At 46.7% G+C, this 20,272-nt stretch overlaps 1 protein-coding gene across 2 annotated transcripts in view; it reads left to right on the plus strand.

Annotated features, from left to right (window-relative positions):
* The first annotated feature begins 11,590 nt into the window (after window positions 1-11,590).
* GMDS (GDP-mannose 4,6-dehydratase) overlaps window positions 11,591-20,272 on the plus strand; it is a 704,434-nt gene continuing 695,752 nt past the window's right edge. Inside the window, exons 1-2 of one of the 2 annotated variants that reach the window (XM_073676655.1) lie at window positions 11,591-11,782; window positions 12,072-12,215. In XM_073676655.1, coding sequence (XP_073532756.1) covers window positions 12,126-12,215 — 90 coding nt within the window. In that variant the 5' untranslated portion in view covers window positions 11,591-11,782; window positions 12,072-12,125. Of the gene's footprint in view, window positions 11,783-11,993; window positions 12,216-20,272 lie in introns of those variants that run through there. The other variant, XM_073676654.1, reaches the window with a different exon arrangement.

A 20,272-nucleotide genomic window follows, 5' to 3' on the forward strand; every position in this document is an offset into this window, starting at 1 on the left:
CTTCCTTACCTGCATGTGTATTTTATGTCTGCTTCTGTAGGTGTGTACTATGAATATCCTTGTGTACTGTATCTGCATATAGTATCTGCTTCTGTATGTGTGTACTATGAATATCCTTGTGTACTGTATCTGAATATAGTATATGCTTCTGTGTGTACTATGAATATCCTTGTGTACTCATTCTGCATATAGTATATGTTTCTGTATGTGTGTACTATGAATATCCTTGTGTACTGTATCTGCATATAGTATATGCTTCTGTATGTGTGTACTATGAATATCCTTGTGTACGTCTATCTGCAAATACAGTACAGACCAAAAGTTTGGACACACCTTCTCATTTAAAGATTTTTCTGTATTTTCATGACTATGAAAATTGTACATTCACACCGAAGGCATCAAAACTATGAATTAACACATGTGGAATTATATACTTAACAAAAAAGTGTGAAACAACTGAAAATATGTCTTATATTCTAGGTTCTTCAAAGTAGCCAATCTTGAAGGAGTTCCCAGAGATGCTTAGCACTTGTTGGCCCTTTTGCCTTCACTCTGCGGTCCAGCTCACCCCAAACCATCTCGATTGGGTTCAGGTCTGGTGACTGTGGAGGCCAGGTCATCTGACGTAGCACCCCATCACTCTCCTTCTTGGTCAAATAGCCCTTACACAGCCTGGAGGTGTGTTTGGGGTCATTGTCCTGTTGAAAAATAAATGATGGTCCAACTAAACGCAAACCGGATGGAATAGCATGCCGCTGCAAGATGCTGTGGTAGCCATGCTGGTTCAGTATGCCTTCAATTTTAAATAAATCCCCAACAGTGTCACCAGCAAAGCACCCCCACACCATCACACCTCCTCCTCCATGCTTCACGGTGGGAACCAGGCATATAGAGTCCATCCGTTCACCTTTTCTGCGTCGCACAAAGACACGGTGGTTGGAACCAAAGATCTCAAATTTGGACTCATCAGACCAAAGCACAGATTTCCACTGGTCTAATGTCCATTCCTTGTGTTCTTTAGCCCAAACAAGTCTCTTTTGCTTGTTGCCTGTCCTTAGCAGTGTTTTCCTAGCAGCTATTTTACCATGAAGGCCTGCTGCACAAAGTCTCCTCTTACAGTTGTTGTAGAGATGTGTCTGCTGGTCTCTAATCTGAGCTGCTGTTAACCTGCGATTTCTGAGGCTGGTGACTCGGATAAACTTATCCTCAGAAGCAGAGGTGACTCTTGGTCTTCCTTTCCTGGGCAGGTCCTCATGTGAGCCAGTTTCTTTGTAGCACTTGATGGTTTTTGCAACTGCACTTGGGGACACTTTCAAAGTTTTCCCAATTTTTCGGACAGACTGACCTTCATTTCTTAAAGTAATGATGGCCACTCGTTTTTCTTTACTCAGCTGCTTTTTTCTTGCTATAATACAAATTCAAACAGTCTATTCAGTAGGACTATCAGCTGTGTATCCACCTGACTTCTGCACAACACAACTGATGGTCTCCATTTATAAGGCAAGAAATCCCACTTATTAACCCTGACAGGGCACACCTGTGAAGTGAAAACCATTTCCGGTGACTACTTCTTGAAGCTCATCAAGAGAATGCCAAGAGTGTGTAAAGCAGTCATCAAAGCAAAAGGTGGCTACTTTGAAGAACCTAGAATATAAGACATATTTTCAGTTGTTTCACACTTTTTTGTTAAGTATATAATTCCACATGTGTTAATTCATAGTTTTGATGCCTTCAGTGTGAATGTACAATTTTCATAGTTATGAAAATACAGAAAAATCTTTAAATGAGAAGGTGTGTCCAAACTTTTGGTCTGTACTGTAGTATCTGCTTCTGTATGTGTGTACTATGGATATCCCTGTGTACTGTATCTGCATATAGTATATGCTTCTGTATTTGTGTACTATGAATATCCTTGTGTACTGTATCTGCATATAGTATCTGCTTCTGTATCTGTTTACTATGAATATCCTTGTGTATGTCTATCTGCATACAGTATCTGCTTCTGTATCTGTGTACTATGAATATCCTTGTGTACTGTATCTGCATATAGTATATGCTTCTGCATGTGTGTACTATGAATATCATTGTGTACGTCTATCTGCATATAGTATCTGCTTCTGTGCGTGTGTAATGTCTATATTATTAAGCTTCTGTGCGTGTACTCTGTACATATCCTTGTGTACTGTATCTGCAGATGTGGCGCCTTGCTGTGCACTGGTGCCACAGAACCCAGAAGAGTGCATGGATGGACTTCTCCACAAGAGGCCCTCACACATTCACTCACCTCCACCCTACCACCTCAAACCACCAGAGGGAGCCCGTTAGGGATTTACAGTATATATGGAGGGTGGAGCCAGGCAGCTCAGTTAGTCAGGAGCAGTCAGACAGAGAGAGTCTGAAGCTCAGAGAGCAGCGAAGAGGCAGCACGCTGGCTGCTGTGCTTAGGCGAGCCAAGGCCTACAGCACGAGTGAAAGCCTAGTGAGGGCCCTGAGTGTGGCCGAAGGCGAAAGGAGAAGGGAGAAGTAGCGAGGGGGCAGAGGAGCATACCAGGCTCACCCCGAGATATATACAGGACACCGGGTCCGCGCCTATGGGGTCCCTTTATACCCAGTAGGGACCACCGGAACCCCTGGAGGACTACAGGTCCCAGGTTTATCAAACGCTGACTACAGTACCAGGGCTAGGAGTCACAGAGGCCCCAGCGACCAGGGAGAGTGATCTCCAAGAGGAGGCCCTACCACCAGGTCAGCAGGTGCAAGGGAGAGAGAGACAATAACCAAGCTAGGCCTAGCTCCAGGCAGGTCAGAAGCTTAGTGAATAAAACCACGGATCAGGAGGCCCTATACCCGCTCACTGGGGAGAGTCCAAAAGTGCGCCCTTCATCTGGAGTACCCTGGACCATGCCTGCATCATCACCAGTAAAGGTACTGAAGTTTACCCCTGTGTGAGTGTCCATCTTTTCTCCGGGACCGTCCTTCAGTCTCTGACCAGCATCCACCATCTACCCCTATACTGCCCTGGAGCTAGCTCTACCTGTGGAGAGCCACACCATCCCTGCTGCTGTAACACCAGCTCCAGAGGACTGCTCCGCAGCGGCGGCTCCCTTTGGCCGCATTCCACAGTTGGCGTCACGAGAACTTCACAAATCCCCTATAAATAATTCCCCTTTTTATTGACCGCCCTGGGTCACGGACCGGGCCAGCCACCGTGATATCCCCTATACCGGCACCCATAGGCCCGGCTGCCGAGTACCCCACGGCCTTGGGGGCGTGTCAACTTCTGGCGTCACGAACAGGATTTTGTGGCCGTTGCAACAAACAGGATTCCGTGCCTGTTGCCACCGGGTACTATGCGCCTTAAAAGACTGTAGTACTCACTGTGGTGAAGGTTTCCCGCCATTCCCGAGATTTCCCGCCATCTTCCTGTCGCCGCGCGGGAAGAAGAGGGGAGTAACCGAGGGCATCGGAGAGGCGTAACCGCTGGAAGCCCAGGACACGCCCCGCCCCTGACGTCGAACTAGGAAGTGTCAGGTCCTGAAAGGAGTTCAGAGGATGCTCTGACATCAGACGCGACCGTCGCCCGCGGAGCTGCGGCCTACCTGATGAAAAAAAAGTGAAGAAGGTAGGCTCCGGTTCACTATGGGGGCGCAACCATGGCTGACAACCAGCAAGCCGCCGGAGCACCGGTTAACGCTCCTGATGCCCAACCTGCGCCCAGCGAGGCACAGGCCGGAGCGGCCGCTCCACCAGCAGGGGTCGTGACTCCGTTGATACCCATGGCCCTACCGTATATCCCTGGAGTGAAATGGCTTCTCCAGTATAATGGCAAACCAGACACCCTGTCTAGATTCAAGAGAAAAATATGCGGTGTACTGGACATGTATTCTATGACTGGTAAGCAGAGAGCTGCTGTTGTACTAGGACAATTGACTGGTGCCGCAGAGCAGGAAGGTGAAACCTGGCCAGCCGCAACCAGGAATCAGTATCCATCATCTTTAAGAGACTGCAAACTGTGTTAAACCGCACTGAGACGGATCTCTGGATGAGGTTCTACCACTGTGTCCAGAAACCTGAGGACAGTATCCGGGACTACGCCTGGCGCTTACAGGAGGACCTGCAGGCCCTGAAACAGGTTAGTCCAGCCAGCATACAAAATGAAAATAAAATGTTGACGGAACAGTTCTGTAATGTATAGAATTCAGTGTATATGGAGTCTTGGCATGAGTGCAAAGGAAGTACAAGAAACACAGATCTTGATAAAGTAATATTCTTGTATTACGTCATACAAGCAGATGCACAGTAATATACAAGTCTCTGAGCAAAAGAGAACACCTCCTGGTGTAACTGGATTAACCCCGGATTCCTCGGAGTTACAAAAGGCACAACAACAAAAGACAGTCTTTAAGCAATAAGCAAAGTCTCTCTTACGGGTGCTGAGAAGTCCTTTGAGTAGAGCAATAGCCAAGTGATCCAGCAGGTAAGAAGACTCAGATCCAAAAAGGGGAACTTCAGACAGGCAGGTAAACAACAAGGATTCCTCAGAGAGTGAAGCTGACTTGAAGAGCTTAGTCCAGAGGCTTCAGGAACCAATGTTACAGACTGGCTGCAGACAGGATTCAGAAGCACTGAACTAACAGCTGAGGCTGCTTAAGTGCAAATGGCAGAAAAACAGGGTGGAGACGTAGAGGCTGAAGACTCCATTACAACTGAGGGCAAAATGGATGCACAAAACAGAAAGCAAGATGGCTGCAGGGAAAAAACAAGATCTAAGCACAACATGAAAAAACCATGATAGAAAGTCTCAGAACCTCACAAGTTCATCCGGGGGTTGAGGTCCCAGGAGGAGAGCAGAACTGTACGGTGGTGGGCCTTAGACCATCCAGATGCCACCTTTGACACCCTTAAGGACATGGCTATAAAGGGGCTGCAGCCCCTGGAGACAACAGATACTGCTATCCAGCGTTACCAGGGTGGGGCCACCCCAGTGCCCGCATCACCCACTGCTCCTTCATTGACGGCTGAAACAAAGATGCAAACAGTGCCTCCTAGCGAGCTGGACAACCTACGCTCTGAAGTGCGCCAGTTAGGTAAAACCCTGGCCACCGTCCTGAGCACCCTGCAGCTAGAGACGGAGCCTGAGCCGGAAGGAAGGATCCTACTGGCTGACAGCCCTGAGGACGTCCCCTGGATAAGGAGAAAAAGGAGAACAACGCCACCCCGTAGGAGGACAACGCCACCCCGGAGGAGGACCAACGACCAACGTCACCCTCCAGGAGACTTCATCTGCTACCGCTGCCACAAGGCAGGCCACACAGCGCGGAACTGTCCTTTAAACGAGCAAACCCTGGGGCCGAGGGCGGACACCCAGGAGTAAATCAAGCAGGCCCATCAAGCTGGTATCACCGGTTCGTAGGAGGAAGGCCTTTCCTGTCCATCGTGCTGGACGGGATAGCAATACCTGCATTACTGGACACCGGCTCACAGGTAACCATCATACCTGATGTCCTCTACAAAAGGTACTGGTCCGTAGATGAACTCCAGCCGCCAGCCCCGAACCTTTCCGTGTATGCCTCTAATGGCCTTCCTCTTAACCTAGTAGGGGTTAAGGACGTGACAGTGAAGGTGGGGAGAGCGGAACTAAAAGACCAAGGACTGATTGTAGTGGAGTCTAACCCTGGTGATACAGACTTGTATATGATACTTGGTACAAATATTGTCGGTAACTGTTTGGGAGAAGTGTTGTTTTTGCTCCAGCAGATTGCTGACACCGCCAAACCAGGGCAGAGGAAGGTGCTCCAGAGAGAGATACGAGCCCTCCTATACCAGCAACAGGTAAAGCTAACCGGTGGTGAGATTGGTAATGTACGAGTGACAGACCCGATACCCATTGTGATTCCCCCGATGAGTGAAATGCTGATTTGGTGTAGGGCAGCAATTTGTCTCAAGGGACAGAACTAACAGGCGATAGTGGAGCCCATTAGCTCAGAGCACAGACCTACACTCTTAACTGCCAGGGGGGTGGTTGATGTACGCAATGGGAGGGTACCCATACGTCTCCTAAATTGTGGGGAGGATGAAGTTAAGCTACCAAGATACGCCGCTGTTGCCAGGTTGTATACTGTGAATGATGACGCCATACACACAGTGGAATCCTTGACCCCACCAGATACAGTGGAGGACAATGACTCCGAAGCTCAGCTGGAGGATTAGTGTCAACAGCTCCATGTTGGGACTGACGCCACTCCTGTCCATCGAAAACAAGGTGTATACAGGGTGGTCCAGGAATAAGAACAGGTATTCAGCAAACACCCACTTGATTTTGGGAGGATTAAAGGGGTACAGCACCATATACCCACAGGTGACCATCCACCCATCAAAGAACGTTACAGGCCCATACCACCAGCACACTACCATAAAGCGAAGGAAATGTTGCATGACATGAATAAAGCAGGGGTAATAAGAGATAGCTGTAGCCCCTGGGCAGCTCCCTTGGTCCTGGTCAGGAAAAAGGTTGGAAGCATGAGGATGTGTGTAGATTACAGACAGGTAAACCGCATAACACACAAGGATGCATACCCTTTGCCCCATATAGAGGAATCCCTGGCTGCACTAAAGTCTGCAAATTACTTCTCCACCCTTGACCTCACTAGTGGGTACTGGCAAGTAGCAGTTGCTGAAGAGGACCGGGAGAAGACGGCCTTCACTACCTCGATGGGACTCTGCGAGTTCAACAGTATGCCGTTCGGACTCTGCAACGCCCCTGGAACGTTCCAGAGATTGATGGAGTGCTGTTTGGGACACCGTAACTTCGAGAAAGTGCTGCTATACCTGGATGACGAGATAGTGTATTCCAAGACGTATGAGGACCATTTGAAGCACCTGGCGGAAGTATTTGAGTCATTGTCCCGGTATGGGATGAAACTGAAGCCTTCCAAGTGCCACCTGCTCAAACAGAAGGTTCAGTACCTGGGGCACATCGTCAGTCCAGAAGGAGTAGCACCAGACCCGGAGAAGGTCACTGCCATCCAGAAATGGCCAGAGCCGAAGAATCTCAAGGAGGTACGTCAGTTCCTGGGACTGGTCGGGTATTACCGGAGATTTGTAAGGGACTACACCAAGAAGGCAGCACCTTTGCAAGATCTCCTGGTAGGACAGTCCAACAGAGGCAAAAAGCCCCCTTCCAGTGGGGTAAAGAGCAGGCTGAGTCCTTTGCGGTGATGAAAGAGATCCTGACTGGCGAAGAAATCCTGGCCTACCCTGACTACAGCCAACCTTTCCTGCTGTACACTGATGCCAACAACGAGGGACTAGGAGCTGTGTTGAGTCAGAAGCACTATGGCAAGGAGAAGGTGATTGCCTATGCTAGCAGGAAGCTTTGTCCGACCGAGAGGAATCCGGAAAACTGTAGCTCCTTCAAGTTGGAGTTCCTGGCCTTGGTCTGGGCCATCACTGAACGATTCAAGCACTACCTGGCCTCCACTAAGTTCACGGCCTATACTGACAACAACCCCTTGACACATCTAGAGATAGCCAAGTTGGGAGCCATGGAACAGCATTGGATGGCCCGGCTGTCAAACTATCAGTTCACCATCAAGTACCGGGCAGGCCACAAGAACGCCAACGCCGATGCCCTATCCAGAATGCCTCACCAGTCGGACACTGAAGAAGAACTGGATGACCTGGAGGAGATTGAGCTACCTGCCTTCCACAGAAATGGGATGGTCCACGAGCAGTGCACCTCCAGGAGGTATCATGGTAAGACATTAATCCCTTTACCTCATCACAGTTGGAAGGAGACCCAGGACAGCGACCCGGTTGTCAGCCATATCAAAGAACTGATAACCCAGGAAGGTTTCTCCCTAGAGAAGAACGCTCCTCCCCAAGCCAAGCAGCTGTGGAATGAGAGAAGCCGGCTGTTCATCTATAGAGAGAAGCTGTGCCGAAGGTATGTCAACCCTAGGACCCATGAGATGGTATGGCAGATCGTAGTGCCCAGGACAGACATCCAGATGGTATTGGAGGCCTACCACGATCAAGCAGGGCACTTTGGCTGGAAGAAGCTGGAAACCCTCCTGAAGAATCGGTTTTATTGGGTTGGAAAGCGGAGTTCCATAGAGAGGTGGTGCCGGGATTGTGGACTCTGTAGCCTCAGAAGAAAAGACTACAGCAGCCAGAAGGCACCCCTGCAGTCCATCAAGACAACCCAGCCCCTGGAGATCGTCGCTCTGGACCACGTCAAGCGGTCACCCAGCAGGACAGGCTATTCGTATGCCCTGACCATGGTGGATCACTACTCCTGGTTACTGGTGGTAGCCCCCGTCAAGGATCTGCCGGCAGAAACTGCAGCAAGGACGTTTCAAGCATACTTCTGCAGGCCCCATGGACACCCGGATAAGGTGCTGACGGATCAAGGCTCAGCCTTTGAAGCCGAGCTATTCAAAGAGTTTTGCCATCTGTACGGGTGTAAGAAGATCCGGACTACACCGTACCACCCCCAAACCAATGGGTTATGTGAAAAGATGAATAACAGTCATCGACCTGTTGAAGACCTTACCTCTAGAAGAAAAGAATCAGTTGCCAGACAAACTACCTGACCTGGTAGATCTGTACAATCACATACCTGTGAGTTCCACCAATTGTACTCCAGCGTACCTCATGTCGAGCAAGACCCGGAAAGTTGCCCATTGACCTGGAGCTTGGAGTGGTAGAGCCAGAAGCAGATATTTCCACTGAAGACTGGGATACGACCCGACAGGAGCAGTACAAGAGAATACAAGCCTGTGTCGAAGACAGTCTAAGTAGAGTGAGAGATAAGCAGGAAGCACAGTACAACAAGAGTGCACCAGCCGAACCCTTGACACGTGGAGAAGTTGTGCTGAAACGAAAGAGAAGAAGCCACAAGCTTGACGACCAGTGGGAAAGGGAAACTTACACTGTGTTGAACTCCAGATTCGACAATAGGAAAACCTGTCTAATTAGCAAAGACGGAGGAAGAACAACTGCAACGGTATCAAGAGAGCATCTGAAGTTGTGCCCAAGTCCGCTGAAGCCCCAGGAGGAAGTGCCTCTCACCGTACCGGAGGAGCCCAAAGAAGAAGTACTCCATACTGTCTTAGGAGATTTCCCGGCAGATTGGCCTCATCTGGATGGAGCAGTAATAATACCTGTGCTACACTTCTACCAACAGCCAGAAGACTCTCCACTGCAAGTAAGACCTGTAAGTGCCCCGGAAGAGCCTGCTCAGGAACAATCCCCGGAAGAAGGATCACCGGCGGAAGCAGAGCCAATAGGCCCAGTAACCAGTGTACTTGCCAGTCCCGTAGAGAGGTTAAGGCAGTCTCGCAGTCCACCAACACATAGAGCGGAAAATAGCGCAAGCATCCACACTACACGCATCCCAGTACTACGTAGGTCATCGCGTAGCACAAAAGGCCAGACCCCTGTCAGGTATAGGGAGTAAATAGAGAAATACTGACAGTATAAATAGTTACTCCGTAGGGTATGTTCTTGTAATAATTTCATGTATTCATTTATTGATTTATTTTGCCTTGCTAATGGACAATTTATGTGCACGGACACTTCTCGTTGCATTTAGAAACCCATAAAGGTATATATAAAGGACTCGGTGGCTGAGGACTGTGAGCAGCCCAAAAACTGTCACGTACATAGTTGCACTCCCTGGAGTGCCTTTTAAGTGACCTCAGAACAAAAACCTGTTTGGCGTGGCAGAAGTCGTGGTCCGACCCGCGCCTCGCCTGTGCCCTGCAGCCACGCCCAGGGCCTACGTGGAGGGTTTATGGACAGGTCCCTCAAGCTACCTTTGCACTTTAACCAAGTGAGAGGGATACCCTGTTGGGATCTCACTGGAACTGATTTGAGAAACTCTGAAGATACTTTATATTATTGTATTATAATGTTACCTGTAACGTTCAAGAAAAGTGCCTCCCATAAAACAGGTTAAACAATAACATTTCTTCCATTTGAGAAAAATGCTTCAGTCCAGGAGTACTGAGTTTTACTAGGGGGGATGTGGCGCCCTGCTGTGCACTGGTGCCACAGAACCCAGAAGGGTGCATGGATGGACTTCTCCACAAGAGGCCCTCACATATTCACACACCTCCACCCTACCACCTCAGACCACCAGAGGGAGCCCGTTAGGGATTTATATATGGAGGGTGGAGCCAGGCAGCTCAGTTAGTCAGGAGCAGTCAGACAGAGAGAGTCTGAGAGCGTGCTGACACTCAGAGAGCAGCACGCTGGCTGCTGTGCTTAGGCGAGCCAAGGCCTACAGCATGAGTGAAAGCCTATTGAGGGCCCTGAGTGTGTGCCCGAAGGCGAGAGGAGAAGGAAGAAGTAGCGAGGGGGCAGAGGAGCATACCAGGCTCACCCCGAGATATATACCAGACACCGGGTCCGCTCCTACGTGGTCCCTTTATACCCAGTAGGGAATCCCTGGAGGACTACAGGTCCCAGGTTTACCAAACGCTGACTACAGTACCAGGGCTAGGAGTCACGGAGGCCCCAGCGACCAGGGAGAGTGATCTCCAAGAGGAGGCCCTACCACCAGGTCAGCAGCTGCAAGGGAGAGAGAGACAGTAACCAAGCTAGGCCTAGCTCCAGGCAGGTCAGAAGCTTAGCGAATAAAACCACGGATCAGGAGGCCCTATACCCGCTCGCTGGGGAGAGTCCAAAAGTGCGCCCTTCGTCCGGAGTACCCTGGACCGTGCCTGCATCATCACCAGTAATTGTACTGAAGCTTACCCCTGTGTGAGTGTCCGTCTTTCCTCCAAGGACCGTCCTGCCGTCTCTCACCAGCATCCACCATCTACCCCTATACTGCCCTGGAGCTAGCTCTACCTGTGGAGAGCCACACCATCCCTGCTGCCATAACATCAGCTCCAGAGGACTGCTCCGCAGCGGCAGCTCCCGTTAGCCGCATTCCACAGGTGGCATCACAAGAACTTCACAAATCCCCTATAAATAATTCCCCTTTTTATTGACCGCCCTGGGTCACGGACCGGGCCAGCCACCGTGATATCCCCCATACCGGCACCCATAGGCCCGGCTGCCGAGTACCCCACGGCCCTGGGGGCGCGTCACATATATTATGTATTTGTATATCTGTGTAATATGTAGCTTCTATGTCCATGCTTCTGTATATGTGTAGTGTAATTTAGAGAGACCTTTTGGCCAGTACATGCAGGTATTGTCCACGTTGCCCATTAGTTAGCCTTGGCCACTCATGGATACTTGCCAGTTGCCCAACCGGGGGACCACTGCAGACCCCTCACTATTCTGCTTTGCTGGAGCTCTCATCTCCACCACTAATGTGGCTTAAAGAACATGTGGCCATGATCCCTGCAATGCAGCATGTAACCTAGAACCGCTGCTGGAGAAAATCCCTGCTCATGCGGTCTGCTGTGAGGGTCTATTCCCCAGTGAAGCCCACCTTGGCAGTGAGTGTAGTCCCTGACCACACCCTCACCCACACCCACGTCCCCAGTGCCGCAACTTCACAGTTCCCGCCAAAAGCTTAACACGCCGCATCCAACGCAGGAGCCGGTGCCACGTGACTTCTCGCTGTCATGTGATCTTCTGACGTCAGCAGGTCCTTGCCGACAAGCACCCGGAAGTCAGATACCGGAGCATCAGTGTCCGGCTCGTTCATGTGCTGAGCGCCCCGCTGACCCGCCTGCCGCCCCCAGTAATGGACCCCTGATAATGAGTGTGTGCAGGGCTGGGTGCAGCACGCCGAGTAAAAGCACGTGGTTCTATGACACATGTAAGCACTGTCCTCACTGTGCACATGGCTGGGCGGCTGACTGCTGTGACCCCATTGCTATCACTACACTGACACCACACTGACGTGCCACATCAGCCGAGTGCTGCATGTAATGACGGCAGCTGCAGTGAGTGCTCCACCCCAGCCATTCAGTGTCAGACAGCTGGGGATAATTGGCCATTAGTAGGGCGTTCCCTGACAGGTCAGACCCAGCCCACCCACACCTTCACCTGAGCTCCCAGGTGTATGCTGAGCAGCCTCCTCACCTGTCACTTCCTTCTTCATTCAGTGCCTGGACTGCAGTGAGAACACAGCCGAATCCCCTACCTGAAGACCACTGACCATGGCCGCCAACCTAGGAAACAAGTCCCAGTGTCTCCCAAATAACGACAAGTCCAGAAAAGTGGCCCTGATCACAGGGATCACAGGACAGGTACGATCTCCGGCCACATGGCCGCTCTGTGTTTTCCCGGTTGTGCTCGGGTTACTGCTATGTATTTATCTCCCTATAGAAAATAATGTGATCTCCATAAGATGGCAACTTTTATTTTCTATGTGCTAATTGCCATGTTGTAATTGCAACTTGTAACGTTTGACTAGTATTTGTGCAACATGATCATCCACGTGTGGGAGCCACGGCTCAGCTCCATCTGGCTGCACCCTGAGGACTCATCCAAACGTCCGGTATTTTTGTAATATTGTGATGGATCAGATTTTACCATTGTCAGTTTTTCTCATAAGCCAAAACAAAGCTTCTTCAAATAGTCAGTAAAAAGCTTACCGCATTAGTTTGCCATCTACGTGCCGTCCGAGACATTTCTGTACAGACTGATCAGAATCAAACATGGTTTTTTTTTTTTTTTTTTTTTTTTTTTTCTTCTGGATGGATACAAATACCACAAAAAAAAACCTACACATATGAACAGGCCCATAAGATATAATTGGTACATGAAAAGCACACACATAGACATGTATTGAGGCCTTGGGGTATGTTTACATGTCAGAAACGCAACGGGTTTTCCACCCAGATGAAAAATCCTCAATTCTATACCAACATGGGGGTGAGATTTATGACCTCTCATCCACACACAGAGATTTCACTCTTTGCAATGCTAAGAGCGATATTTGTGATAATCCCACAGTTCAATCTGCAGCATAATCAACACAGTTCAGTGTGCAATTTGTAGCTTCAGGTTTGGTAAATTTTACTTTTATGCTTTTATCTTTTATACAGATAACCTGATGATGATTTGTGTTTTAGGCTGGATTCCTATTTCTGTAATACTTTCTAGGAATTTGTGGCAGATAGTACCTGTTCAGTTATTGTGGACTATGTATAATGGTCATGTCAATCCAGTGTAAATGAAGATGAGATTACATGGAGCAGTTGGTTTCATTCAACGCCTATCTGTGTGGTCTTACCTCATGTTCAGGCGGCTTTACCAAAGCTTGTGCCAGTCTTGCAGCAAGGTATATTATTTTCTGAAATGCTTCGGCATGTGAGAGAATACACTTTGAAGATCAGATCCGGCCGGAGACTGCTCTAGTTCAGCTCCTCCCAGCGCTGCTGCAGGTGCTTGACTTGTCTCTCCCTTGCATGTACATGGGGAGAGACCTGTCAGTACCTCTAGGAGCAGATCTGGATTAGTCTCATAATCTCTTGTCCTTGGGTTTTCAAACACTGATGTACTTCTGATGACACTTAGAAAAATTCCTAATGCCTTAAGAAGGACTAGGACAGTGACTCACAGATGTGCAGATCCAACCGATGTATAATATTAGCAAATATCTCCAATTTAAAAATGTAGTATAGTTTTTCTGATTCGCTTTCTTTCTTCATGTGCAGGCATTGCAGGACCTGTACATGAGGAAAGAAACATAGTGAATTTGAAAAACTATACTACATTTCTAATTGGAGATATTTGCTAATATTACACCTACTACATATTGGGATAGGATCTTGGAGATGGGAATACCCCTTTAAGTTTGGCTCAGGAGCCTTGTTTTCAGTCCATGAATCAGACTGCGATATTCAGATGTGTGAATGTGGTGCATGCAACTTTTGCATAAAGAACCATAGTTTTTACCACAGATATTCCGTACTTGGAGTCAATAGCATGTAGTTCCGATCTCCCATCACAACTGCACAGTGTGACCTTACGTAAGACTTTTCTTATCTTTGATTCTACACATTGCTTTAGATGTAAAAAATCAGAGGGTCTATTACTCAGGTCTGCAATATGTGACTGCTGGAACCTCTTCCTATCTGTCAGCATTTGCGGCTTTTCTTTTGATTTGCTTGGTGATCCAGGAATGGCTGCAGGTAGGAGGTGATTCTCAGGACTCCTGCCTAGAGGACAGATATTACTGACCTAGCTGTTGGATTGGGGCCTGCAAAAAACAATCACATCAACTCTAGTTCTGATGAATTACATTTCCTGATACATCATCTAAACCAGGGGTCTCAAACTCGGCTGGGTATATGGGCCGCACATGGAAAAAATTTGAATTTGGGGGGCCACATTCTTTGCAGGTCAAAGTGACATTTTTAGTGATACCATTTTTTTTGTATACATCGTCTGAACATTTTTGCTGTGTTTATTTTATTTATAGCTTGGGTCGTTACGGATGTGGTGATAATAAACGTGCACTTTTTTTGTTTACTTTAGTATATATATATATTTTTTTTCATGCTTTAATTTTTTACAATTTTGTTTCCTCCAATTGGCACCATATAGTAATTCTGGCAAACATCTTGTAATGTGCAATATTTCTTCTCACCTGTCCTCCGTTCCCTTGGCGTCCTTTGTGCACATGCGGCCCACAGGCAGAGACCCCTTGACGATCCCGACCTGGTCCAGGAGGAGCCGCCGACAGCAGCGCTGCAGAGACCGTCTCCAAGCACAGCATTTCCAATGCCAGACTATCAGAGGCCAGCAGCTGATATCTGGGTCCCAGCACAGCGGCGTATGATGTCACTGCCACGCGTTGATATCAGCTGCTGGCCTCTGATCGGCTGGCATTGGAAATGCTGTGCTGGGAGACTCTCTGCGCAGCAATGCAACGCTGCTGTTGGCGGCTCCTCCAGTACCAGGTCGGGATCGTCAAGGGGTCTGTGCCTGCTTGCCACATAAAGCAGCCTCAGGGACCACATGTGGGCCGTGTGTTTTGAGACCTAAGATTTTGAGACCTTTAGATTCTAAACAACGTTGTCTTACCTGATTACATGATGGCACCAGAATATATCTGTATAAGCAGAAAAGCTGTTGCAAACACTCTATGTTGATGGGAAAATCTTCAGTTCTGGCTTTAATGTAAATTTTTACTTTAACACCTAGCTAAACATTGTTGGAAACAAAGTAAATCTCTTCATGGCAATTCTATAATGCCAGTGGTCTCTTTCAGCAGGATGGTACCTCATGTCACACTGCAAAAATTGTTAAGGAATGGTTTGAGGAATATCAGAGTTCAAAGTGTTTACTTCGGTGGGTGAAGCATCTGTGGAATATGCCCTATAGCGCAACTTGCATCACTTGGAGCAGGGCTGGGGAACCTATGGCCCATGGGTCTTTTACGGCAGGCGATATTACTTGCTCAGGCTCTGACAGATTCCTGGTGGCTGCAGTGCTTGGCCCGCCAGCCCTCGGCCCTTTAACGCTTTCTTAGAGGGTGCACGCAGCGTTCACTACTGAACTCCGCCATTGTGGGCAGAGTTAACATGCTCTTCTCTCTGACTTAGGAAACACTGATTGCTGCATATATCTCATGTGATATATACTGCAGACCTCCCATTGCTTGAGCTTTATAAATGTTAGTTATATGAAAAAGTTTGGGCACCCCTATTAATCTTAAGCTTAATGTTTTATAAAAATTGGTGTTTTTGCAACAGCTATTTCAGTTTGATATATTTAATAACTGTTGGACACAGTAATGTTTCTGCCTTGAAATGAGGTTTATTGTACTAACAGAAAATGTGCAATCTGCATTCAAACAAAATTTGACAGGTGCATAAGTATGGGCACCCTTATCATTTTCTTGTTTTAAATCCCCCTACCTACTTTTTACTGACTTACTAAAGCACTTTTTTTGGTTTTGTAACCTCATTGAGCTTTGAACTTCATAGCCAGGTGTATGCAATCATGAGAAAAGCTACTTAAAGTGGCCACTTGCAAGTTGTTCTCCTGTTTGAATCTCCTCTGAAGAGTGGCATCATGGGCTCCTCAAAACAACTGTCAAATGATCTGAAAACAAAGATTATTCAACATAGTTGTTCAGGGGAAGGATACAAAAAGCTGTCTCAGAGATTTAACCTGTCAGTTTCCACTGTGAGGAACATAGTAAGGAAATGGAAGAACACAGGGACAGTTCTTGTTAAGGCCAGAAGTGGCAGGCCAAGAAAAACCTCAGAAAGGCAGAGAAGAAGAATGGTGAGATCAGTCAAGGACAATCCTCAGACCACCTCCAGAGAGCTGCAGCATCAACTTGCTGCAGATGGTGTCACTGTGCATCGGTCAACTATACAACGCACTTTGCACAAGGAGAAGCTGTATGAGAGAGTGATGCGAAAGAAGCCGTTTCTGCAAGCACGCCACAAACAGTCGGCTGAGGTATGCAAAAGCACATTTGGAGAAGCCAATTTCTTTTTGGAACAAGGTCCTGTGGACTGATGAAACCAAGATTGAGTTGCTTGGTCATACAAAAAGGCGTTATGCATGGCGGCAAAAAACACAGCATTCCAAGAAAAACACTTGCTACCCACAGTAAAATTTGGTGGAGGTTCCATCATGCTTTGGGGCTGTGTGGCAAATGCCGGCACCGGGAATCTTGTTAAAGTTGAGGGACGCATGGATTCCACTCAGTATCAGCAGATTCTTGACAATAATGTTCAAGAATCAGTGACAAAGTTGAAGTTACGCAGGGGATGGATCTTTCAGCAAGACAATGATCCAAAATATCGCTCCAAATCTACTCAGGCATTCATGCAGAGGAACAATTACAATGTTCTGGAATGGCCATCCCAGTCCCCAGACCTGAATATCATTGAACATCTATGGGATCATTTGAAGAGGGCTGTCCATGCTCGGCGACCATCAAACTTAACTGAACTGGAATTGTTTTGTAAAGAGGAATGGTCAAAAATACCTTCATCCAGGATCCAGGAACTCATTAAAAGCTACAGGAAGCGACTAGAGGCTGTTATTTTTGCAAAAGGAGGATCTACTAAATATTAATGTCACTTTTCTGGTGAGGTGCCTATACTTATGCACCTGTCAAATTTTGTTTGAATGCGGATTGCACATTTTCTGTTAGTACAATAAACCTCATTTCAAGGCAGAAACATTACTGTGTCCAACAGTTATTACCTATATCAAACTGAAATAGCTGTTGCAAAAACAACAATTTTTATAAAACATTAAGCTTAAAATTAATAGGGGTGCCCAAACTTTTTCATATAACTGTATGTGAGCTGTGACTAATTTCCCACTTTGAGGAGACATGTATTGAAATATGCATCTGTGTTCAGGACAACTCACTGCTGCGAGCCGTCCTTTTCAAAACTTATCAAGAGTCGACTGCACTCCAGACCAACCCAAACCTGGGAAAACAGGTGAGTAGCAACACTATCCATACCAGCTAACATCGCATGCCTCACCAAAAAATAAAAAGTTCCAGCCATAACATTAGGGGTGAGTTACTTAAAGGGAATCTGTCATCTGATGCATACTGCCCAATCTGTGGCAGGATGTGTTACGCACTGGCTGTATTATCTCAGTCAATGCATGTTTGAATAAAAAACATACTTTAATCTCCGCCAGGGACATTGACCATGATGTAGACTTCTGCTATAGGCAGAGACCTGTCCGCCACTGGGGAACTGCCTGTCTCATTAATCTATAGCGTGGTCTCTGTCCCTGGCGGCTAATAAAGTGTTTTTTCTTCTGAAACGCTGCAATGTTTGTCGATCATGCAGCCAGTGCCTGATACATGCTGCCCAATCCATATCAGCTGACAGGTTCACTTTAAATGTTTGACCAAATATAGCAGGTAAATGTTTACGTTGATAATTTTATATGCCCCGCGCCCCCCCCCCCCCCCCCCCCCCCGAATGAGGTTATAAATATCGAAAAGGCCCTTGGCAGAAAAATGTTCCCCGACCCTGACCTATGGTTTGTTCACATGTAGCAGACTGGCTATGGAATTTAGTGTAGTTTTAAATCAGATTTTACCCTTTTCGTTGCAATGGGTAAAATCTGTGATGAAATCCATACATTACCATATTGCTCAAATCCGAGAAAATCTACCACAATTTCAACTGTGAACTCAATCCGATGATTTGCTTGTTAATATTTTTTGCCAGATAGAACATCTTTTCGGTATGTACATGCAATGTTGTTTTTTTTTTTTTTTTTTTTCTTTCTTTCCCTTGTGTATTCTTCCTGGAAAAGCACAAAAAAGTTAACATGACTGCATCATAAGAGATGACCTGCAGAGTTATATCACAGATAATAATATAATAAATGATAATCAGCACGGATTCATGAGAAGTCGTGTCTAACCAACATGTTGGGGTTCTATGTGGAGCTAAGTACAAATCTAGATGTTGGTAATGCTGCTGATGTGATTTATCTGGACTTTGCAAAGGCATTTGTTACTGTACCACATATCAGCCTTATACTGAAGCTACAGAAGCAAGGACTTGGGGGAACTATATGTAGATGGGTAAGGAATTGGCTAAATGATAGGAAAGAGTTGTTATAAATGGTACGTTCTCTAAGTGGGATATAGTCAGCAGTGGGGTGCTTCAGGGATCTGTCCGATTCTTTTTAAGCTCTTTATTAATGACCTTGGGGATGGGATTGAGAGTAAAGTGTCAGTCTTTGCTGACGATACCAAACTATTTAGAATATTAAAATCTGATCTTGATATTGCAGAATGATCTGGATAAGATGACTGGGCAAACACTTGGCAAATGAGGTTTAAAGGAAATTTGGAAGATAACTGCCTCCAGAGCTTATTATACATGAAGGAGGAGTTACCAGTGTAATGGCCGATCTCTGCTCTCACTGCAGAGCTGTGTGTGATTATACCTGACACATTTGCAGGTTCCTCTCAGCTTCAGCTTCCAGTTCACAGGCAGTGTTGTAATATTGTTACAATACAGCAGAGCTCAGAGAGCTGCAAAAAAATGCATTTGCAAGAAGACTAGGTTCATTTCTCCTGTTGTGTTAGACAAGTAACTAACAGTGGTAACTTCTCCGTCATGTAAAATAGTCTCTGGAGACAGTAATCTTCCAGGCAGCGTCCTCCCCATAGGCTTGAGGAGGTCATTTATATAAAGTGATAAAAGATGATTGATCCACAAAGCATCTAAATGAGGAATACATGGATGATTCTCCTCAGCAGTCTATAACCTGTATTCCCATATTTATAATTTAGATTGGTCAAATCTGGTGAAAGATTCACTTTACTATTGATAAATGTAGAGTAATGCACCTCGGACGGAGTAATCCTATTGCTGCATATACATTAAATGGGAGTATACTCGGGGCTACAGAACAGAAGGACTTTGGTATTCTGGTTACTAGTAAGCTGCAAAAGCAAACAAGATGGATGTAGAAAAAGAGAGCAAAAATCCCACAATCCCAACGTACTGTTACCCCTCTATAAATCACTTGTGAAGCCACATCTAGAATATGGGATCCAGATTTAGGCTTCACATTTGAAAACGGATATTCAGAAGTTAGTCAGTTCAAAGGCGAGCAACTAGATTACCAGGGATGGAAGGCCTCTCCTATGATAGTTTGGAAATGTTGAGCTTGTTTAGCTTAGAAAAAAGATGTCTCAGTAGATCTCGTTTACATGTATAAATGTGTGGTCTATACAAAAGACTGGCACATGACTTATTTCTTCCAAAGACCATACTAAGGGCCAGGGGGCACTCATTCCAGGTGGAAGAAAAGCAATTCTGGCAGCTAATAGGAAAGGGTTCTTAACAGTCAGAGCAGTCAGACTGTGGAATGTCCTACACAAGAGGTAGTAATGTCAGACACAATAACAGCTTTTAAGAGTGCTGGACGATTTCCTGAGTACACATAACATCATGGGTTGTAGATCCTTTAGTAATTTATCATTGGTGGAGAAAGGTTGAACTTGATGGACTTAGGTCTTATTTTCAACCAGATGTAATTATGCACTGCAATGTTCAAGACGACTTGCTGTTCATATGTTCGATCTTTTAAGATGCTTTATTCTCTAGAGAAGAAAAATATTTAAAAAAAAAGAAAAAACCTTATCCTCTTTCTCATCTTTGTTTTTGGGGTCTACTTTCCTTGACATTGTGTACTGCCCTTTACTCTGCCTCTTTGCAGTTCTCCACCTTTTGCCATTGCCAGCTTCATATCCTCATCGTCACTATCCAGCACCAGGCAGGAAGGGGATGCTCTCTGCATGTTGTGTGGAGGTTACCTGGTGGTCTGGTTTCTGAAAGTT

Source organism: Phyllobates terribilis, unplaced genomic scaffold (genome assembly GCF_046119375.1).
Source record: "Phyllobates terribilis strain yellow unplaced genomic scaffold, ASM4611937v1 Scaffold_4__5_contigs__length_816908805, whole genome shotgun sequence".
Taxonomy (NCBI): Eukaryota; Metazoa; Chordata; class Amphibia; order Anura; family Dendrobatidae; genus Phyllobates; species Phyllobates terribilis.